Here is a 7,143-nt window from a genome sequence, read left to right as displayed (position 1 = left end):
GCGCCGCTCCCGGGGCGCGGGGCGCTGCCGGGACCCAGGCCGGCAGCCCTGACGGCACCGAGGTGCCCTGCCTTCTGGGCATCTCTGCCGAGGCACTGGTGCTGGTGGCACCGCGCAGCGGCCGCGTAGTCTTTAACTGCGCCTGTCGCGACGTGCTAGCCTGGACCTTCTCAGAGCAGCAGCTCGACCTGTACCACGGCCGCGGGGAGGCGATCACCCTGCGCCTCGACGGACCCCCGGGGCAAGCCGTAGGCGAAGTCGTGGCGCGCCTGCAGGTGAGGCCGGGAGCAAGGGCGGGGTGAAGGACAATCGCAGCCCAGGTCCCGCTGCGCGCCGGGGGCGGAGCTAGCTTGGGAAACCTTCGCTCCCGCCGCCTCCTGCGAAAAGGAGTCTCAGATCCAGCCCAAAAGCCTGGCAGAGCTGGCACTGGGGTCCTCGGGCAGGTGACTCTGGTCTCCGAGCCTCAGGCCCTCATCTGCCAAGTGGGTTGCTAATGTTCTTGGGGGATATGGGAAGATATGTGTGGCCTGGGACGGCCCTACGCGCGGTCAGCCAAGCTCACTCACGCCCCATCCTGCTCCAGCTGGTGAGCCGCGGCTGTGAGACCCGCGAGCTGGCGCTGCCCCGCGATGGCCAAGACCGCCAGGGCTTCGAAGTGGACGCCGAGGGCTTCGTCACGCGCGTTGAGCGCTTCACGTTCGCTGAGACCGCAGGGCTGCGGCCCGGGGCGCGTCTGCTGCGCGTCTGCGGCCAGACGCTGCCCAGCCTTGGCCCCGAGGCCGCGGCTCAGCTCCTGCGCTCGGCACCCAAGGTCTGCGTCACTGTCCTGCCCCCAGACGAGAGCGGCCGACCCCGCAGGTCAGGCAGGGTGCGGGGACACGGGGAGGTGGGAGGACCCGGCAGCTGGCCTCCGCCTCGTGCCTCCTGTGTAGCCACTAGCATTCTCTCGAGAATCACAGGTGAAGGCCTTTCCTTCTTGAGAGAATCCCGCGTCTCTTAATCGCTATGAACCGCACTTTCTTTATGGGTAGGGTGAAACCAATTAATAAATGAGTGGCTTCATTCCACTAAAACTTTATTTACAGACACCGAAATTTAAATTTAACATGTTTTCACGTGTCATGAAATAGCCTTTTGATTTCTTTCAACTATTTAAAAATGTAAAAGCCATTCTTAGCTTGCATTAGTACAAAAACAAACTGAAAAAGAAAAGAAAAAGGCACAGGCTGGATTTGATCCCTAGTAGTGTTTGGATCTCTATGCTAAGTGATTTACCTGTTATTTAAATCCTCACGACAAGATATGAGATCAGTACTATTATCCCCATTTCACAGATGGAGAAATGTACGTTCAGAGCGATTTACCCAGGATACACAGGGGCAGCAATGCAATTTGGATCTAGGTCTGGAAAAATAGCCAGTAGCCAGGCAAACATTTTTCATTGTTAAGGAGTTTGGAGAGCTCTCCCGGAAGTGAGCCTCGGACACAGCTGGGAATGGGGCTGGTGATGCAGGAGGCTGGCGGCCGGGTGTTCTTACCTGACCTGCCCCTTCCTCCCCCCAGGAGCTTTTCAGAGCTGTACAGGCTGTCTCTGCAGGAGCCCAGCCGGCGGGGGCCCCCAGAGCCAGTGCAGGACGAGGCCCCTGGGGTGGTCCTGATGCCCACCACAAAGCAGCTGCTGCACGTGTGCCTGAATGATGGCAGCGTTCCTACAGGGCCTGGGGACCTGGCCGAGGAGAGGACTGAGTTCCTGCACAGCCAGAGCTCGCCATCACCCTGCAGGTGCACCCGCTCTGCCATCCTCTCATCCAGCCCAGTGAGGCTGGGCAGGCGGGCCTCTGACAGCAAGGGCCATGGGGTGCGGCTTCCAGCGCTGAGCTGATCCTGCTTTCCCCAGCTCCCTGTCAGACGAGGCCCCGGTCCTGCCCAACACCACACCGGACCTCCTCCTGGCCACCACGGCCAAGCCCCCAGCACCTAGTGCTGGCAAGGAGACACCCTCAACCCAGGTGAGCAGAAACAAGCCTCTGGAGCCCAACAGGCAGAGGTGGCCACAGTGGTGATGGTGGACGTCACTGCATTTGTACCCATTTCTGCCCCTCAGGATGGGTCAGGCAGCCTCAGTGATGGTGAAGACGGGGGTGACCCGGCCCCGGAGCTGAGAGCCTCCTTCCTGCCACGAACCCTGTCTCTTCGGAACTCCATCAGCAAAAGTGAGTCTGGAGCAAGATGGAGAATAGGAGGTGGGCAGGGGAGAGGCTAGCCTGGGCTTCCTGGCTGAGCCCACCTCCTTGTGCCCAGTCATGTCAGAGGCGGGCAGTGAGACTCTGGAAGACGAGTGGCAGTCCATCTCAGAGATCGCCTCCACTTGCAACACCATCCTGGAGTCCCTGTCCCGGGAGGGTGAGGCCACCAGGGTACTGTGGGGAGGAGCCGGGATGGGGCTCTTATTCCCTTTACCTACCTGCTCAAATGGTCCCTCTGTTCCCACAGGACAGCCCATCCCAGAGAGCAGAGATGCCAAGGGAACCCCCAAGTCTGATGCTGAGTAAGGTTCCCCACCCTGATCTAGCCCCTTCACCATGGCTCTGTGACCACTGTCTTGTGTCCATCCACTGGAGTGAAGCATTATCCTGGGTTCCGCTTTCACACTTAAGTCTGAGAAGACTGGGGTTGGGTCCCCCTCATTCAGGTGGGTCTGGGAACCGGCCACAGAGCTGCCCTCTGCCTCAGTCCCACTAAGTCCCAACTCCCATGTCCTCAGGCCAGAACCCGGGAGCCTGTCAGAGAAGGTCTCTCACCTGGAGTCCATGCTCAGGAAGCTGCAGGAGGACCTGCAGAAGGTGACAAGGGTGGGCTGGGGGTTCGGAGGGACTCCAGGGCTACCCCAGGAAAGCGGCCAGCCACTCTGACTCCTGCTTCCTCTCCCTACCCCCCAGGAGAAGGCGGACAAGGCAGCCTTGGAGGAGGAGGTGCGGAGCCTGCGTCACAACAACCGGCGGCTGCAAGCTGAATCCGAGAGCGCAGCCACCCGCCTGCTCCTGGCCTCCAAGCAGCTGGGCTCCCCCACCACTGACCTGGCCTGAGTCGACTTGTCCAGCTTCAGCCTGGCTGTGGACCTGCTTGGAACTACAGGCCCTTCAGGGCACCCGGGGTCACGCTGGGCCCTGGGCCATCCTCAGGAACTCTCCTGCGCAGAGGCGCGTCTTAGCACTGCCCCCAATCCCTGGTCCACTGTTTGCTGATGAAGTTGCCCTACTCCCATCCCTGTTTGTAAATATTCTGTGAAATAAAGGGAACTACAGGGAGTAAAGAGCCACTGCTATTAGTGTCTGTATTTGATATTCATGACATGACAGGGGAAGGGGTTTTGCCCCCAGAGGCCCTAGCTGATCTCCCAGGACCAGTTATAAGGGCAGGCCCTAAAGACATTTGCTCAGGGTTGGGCTCTCACTCACTGAGGGGTTCTCTGAGGCTAGGCCACCCCTTAGTCTCTCTCCCACAAACATGTGGTCTGTTGGGAAGCAGGTGGGCACACCCCACACCTGTTCTGCTTGGTGGTTCTAGCTAGACCCAGCCAAGCCCTGCCCTGGAACCAAGCCTGAGGGGCTGAGACCAGGGGCAGAGGGTGAACCTGCAAGGTAGCGAAGAGATGGAGCTTAGGGGTCAAGGAGAGCCTGACCGTACTCCCTTATGAAGGCCTTCTTACTTTGCAAGGTCCTGGCCCCCAGTGCAGGCCCCGCCTCTCCTCTCTGAGCCCCCAAGCCTGGCATCCCCTCAACCACAGGGCCAGATCTTGCAGGGCCTAATTCCAGGGATGGTAGCATCTGTGCCGTAGTTGCCTGGGAGGTATTTCCAGGGCCCAATTCCAGGAGTGGTAACATCTGTGCCGTAATTGCCTGGGAGGTATTTCCAGGGCCCAATTCCAGGAGTGGTAACATCTGTGTCGTAGTTGCCTGGGAGGTATTTCCACATCCAGGAGGGAATCAGCCCTGACCTACTTCTCTCCTCACCAGCCCATGACCCCTCGTTCCTCACCAGGGTGGGTCCATTCCCATGAGTGTCATCAGCAGGTCCAAACTTGGATTTTGTGTAAACCCTTTTGTTCTCTGGATCTGAGGCCCAGACAGGCACTGACTTGCCCAACATCACATGCCAAGTCCAGCCGCTTCCCGGGCTGGCCAAGGCCCACCCTGCTGAGACCCAGGCCCTGGGTCCATCCATTAACTCAGGCTTTGGCAGGATAAAATGGGCTTTGAGAAACAAGAATCAAGGGATCAGGCCTCACGGAGGAGGTGATGTGAGTGTTGAGTTTAGAAGGTTGAGTCAGAGATTACCACACAAAGAAGTCAAAGTTATCCAGATAGGTCCAGTCTAGGGGCTATGGGACTGGAATCAAGGCACATGCGGGGAGCCAAGATCAGAGAAGCTGGAGCTGAATCAGAAAGGGCTGTGAGGGTGCACTAGGGATCCTGGACTAGCAGTTCTCAACGCCGTCCCAGCTTTTACCTGGTGTGGGCCACAGTAAGCAGCCCTCACCGGGTGGTGTGGAAGGCTCCGGTCACTCTCTGGGTGTGTGTCTGCAGAAAACGAATGTGGTCATGTTACTGATAGATGTTCAAAGGGTGAGTTATAAGGTGAAATTTGAGTGTCAGCTCTTTGGCTGCAGGGACGGTAAGGCTAGGGAGGAGGCTGTAGCAACAGCCCCAGTGGGAAGTAGTGATAGGGGTGGAAATGGGGAGAAATGGGCAGACTTGCCAGGACCTGGCAGGACCCGAGTGGACTCCGGGAGAGATGCAGCGTCCACATTAGTGCCCGAGTTTCTGGATGGAGTTCTTGGAGGATGGCAGGGCCATGGCTGAGATGGGGAGGGCAGGCTAGGAATGGCTCTGGTCATTTGGGACAGGGTGCATTTGAGAGGCCGGAGGGATGTCAGTGTGAGATGTCCAGAAGTCTAGGCTGGAGACAGGAAGTGTGGGAAGGACCACTGCAGTGCTTCCGGGGGTCGCGGGAGGCAACTGTAGAACCCTGGGAAAGCCAAGAGGGAAGCGCATCCAGGGCTGGAGGATCCCTGTGGGGCTCAGGCTGGCCACATTGCGGGCAGCTCTGCCATCCACTTCCTCAAGCTCAGAGCCTTTTCACCAAGCCAGGCCCTGCCTAGCCCTCACCCTGGCGCCCGCAGCGCCGCGGCTCCATCAAAACCCGTCTCCCCAGGCGCTGCCCAGCAGGTTCACCCAGGTCCTAACCCGGCCACCACGGTCGGGGTCCGGCCCTCGCGCGGAAGTGCAGCTGGTTAGGTCCCTAAGTAGCCCACCCTCCTTCAGGCCTCGCCCCCACCCCGCCCCCTGACCAAGTGGCTGGAGCGACCTCTACGCTCTATATATACTTTCCGGTTCGCCAACATTCCGCCGCCCGCCCGCTTGTTTCCCTGTAACCACCGTCCATCGCAGTCTGCACCTAGGGTCTGCGTTCCCAGGCGACTCGCTAGCTCTTGAAACACGTCCCACTGATATCCCACTTGCCCCTGCCTTCACCCACCCGTAACAATGAGAAGCCCGAACACAGACGCCATCGGCCTCAGGGCAGGGGTTTTCCTGAAGCGCATTACCGGCTTCCCCGTCGCGAGAATACTGTGCGCATGCGCACTCGCAAAGCCGGGCCCCGTCGGCCCGGGCCTTACGCTTTGTTGCGCGTGCGTCAGGCCAAACCGAAAGTACCTCCGCTCTTGGCCTTTGGGTTTTGTTTAGGCCTCCTGGGGCTGTGAATTTGAGTTGTTAAATCGTAGCGGAACAGGATATCAAACCATAGACCTTTACTTGACACCTCCCCTTCCTCAATAGATGCAGTCTCTCCCTTGACCACTCAAGAGATGACGTCCAAACCTTAGTCCAGCATTCTTGAACTTAGAGCCTGGCCCCATGGATTCTTTCCAACTTCATCTTACCTTGCTCACCTACAAACACTGGCTAGACCCTCTGGGGGATCCAAACACTTCAGTTGATCTAAGACCTGAAGCTCTTACAGCCAATGGGCCCTACGGGACTTTATGCTGGAACCCCCACCCACCTTAGCTGCCTGATTTCATCCACTAGTCATCCGACTCTATCAGCAATGTCCAGCCTGACGTGACCAGCAGATAGTGATTAAAGAAGGCAAATCTCTGGCCAGCTTGGCAACGAATTTATTCAGAGTAGAAAGAGCAAGAATCCAACTGCTTTGATTCTTCAGTAAAACTTAGCCTCTTGACTGGAGAGATGTCAGCTTGCCCTCCCCCCAACTCTCCAAACAACTCACCCTCCTATTAAGGCACTTGAGAAAAGGGGGAACAGAGAAATCTCAGACTGAAACTCCCTGGCTCCTGGAGAGGGTCAGTGCTGTCCCATCAGATCTCAGCCACTGTTGAGCAAGCAAAGAGCTGGCAGAGACCTCTGCGAGGCAGGAAGTCCGGCCCCTCAAACACTGGTGGTAGGCACAAGGACAATGCCAGCACCACAGAAGGACTGGTAATGAGCATTATTTTGGCTCAAGTGTAAATTAACCCATGATTTGAGGAAGACACTAGGTAGTAAGGCTTTGCGGCCTCCAAGGCCACAGCTCCAGCCTGTCCCTCTTTCTAGGAGAGTACTAGAAGCTGGAGGGTGGGGATAAAGGCCCCCAGAATTCCCTAGAGAGAGAAGGAGCTGAATATCAAGAAAGGGGGAAGAAGCGTTTGAGTCCTGCCAGCTCCCCCCTTTCCAGAGAAGTTAATGCTTCTGCTTAAGCACCTCCAAAGAGAGAGAGAGAGAGAGAGAGAGACTGCCAATAAAAGAATAAAATGCAAAACCCCCTCGCCATGAAGACACTACCCAAAGAGATCGGGGGCAGCTGGAGCACACCTCCCCAGAATCCATAAGTGCTTGCTTCGGGAGGGCTTCAATCCCCTGCAACCCAGTGCTCTGGGCAGCGGAGGTGTCACCCCCTTAGGAGCTGATCTGACTCAGAAGGGCTGAGAAGTCCATATCTGCAATAGAGGAGAAGTCTTCATCTCCTGAGAGGAGGCCGTTGGGGAGCCCAGAGGCCCCCAGGGGAGTGGGCGCTGGGTCAGGAGGCCTCTGGGACCCTGTCACCAGGCGAGTTATAGACTCAGGATACTCCATCAGCATG

At 57.8% G+C, this 7,143-nt stretch overlaps 2 protein-coding genes across 3 annotated transcripts in view; one reads left to right on the top strand and one right to left on the bottom strand.

Annotated features, from left to right (window-relative positions):
- The window catches only part of SIPA1 (signal-induced proliferation-associated 1), a 7,842-nt gene extending 4,523 nt beyond the window's left edge, over positions 1-3,319 (top strand). The window contains exons 7-15 of one of the 2 annotated variants that reach the window (XM_025046138.1): positions 1-275; positions 584-858; positions 1,564-1,782; positions 1,898-2,009; positions 2,105-2,213; positions 2,302-2,403; positions 2,494-2,548; positions 2,765-2,843; positions 2,940-3,319. The exon at positions 1-275 is cut by the window's left edge and continues 365 nt beyond it. In XM_025046138.1, the coding sequence (XP_024901906.1) occupies positions 1-275; positions 584-858; positions 1,564-1,782; positions 1,898-2,009; positions 2,105-2,213; positions 2,302-2,403; positions 2,494-2,548; positions 2,765-2,843; positions 2,940-3,086 (1,373 nt within the window). In that variant the 3' untranslated portion in view covers positions 3,087-3,319. The remainder of the gene's footprint in view (positions 276-583; positions 859-1,563; positions 1,783-1,897; positions 2,010-2,104; positions 2,214-2,301; positions 2,404-2,493; positions 2,549-2,764; positions 2,844-2,939) is intronic. The other variant, XM_025046139.1, reaches the window with a different exon arrangement.
- A 2,840-nt stretch (positions 3,320-6,159) lies between these two features.
- The window catches only part of RELA (RELA proto-oncogene, NF-kB subunit), a gene marked incomplete at its 5' end in the record, with an annotated part of 8,297 nt that continues 7,313 nt past the window's right edge, over positions 6,160-7,143 (bottom strand). The window contains one exon of the mRNA XM_025046299.1: positions 6,160-7,143. This exon is cut by the window's right edge and continues 427 nt beyond it. Within this exon, the coding sequence (XP_024902067.1) occupies positions 6,960-7,143 (184 nt within the window).

This window comes from Pteropus alecto, unplaced genomic scaffold (assembly GCF_000325575.1).
Source record: "Pteropus alecto unplaced genomic scaffold, ASM32557v1 scaffold43, whole genome shotgun sequence".
Taxonomy (NCBI): domain Eukaryota; kingdom Metazoa; phylum Chordata; class Mammalia; order Chiroptera; family Pteropodidae; genus Pteropus; species Pteropus alecto.
The sequence above is the reverse complement of the archived record's forward strand: the minus strand, read 5'-3'. Positions and strand labels throughout refer to the sequence as shown.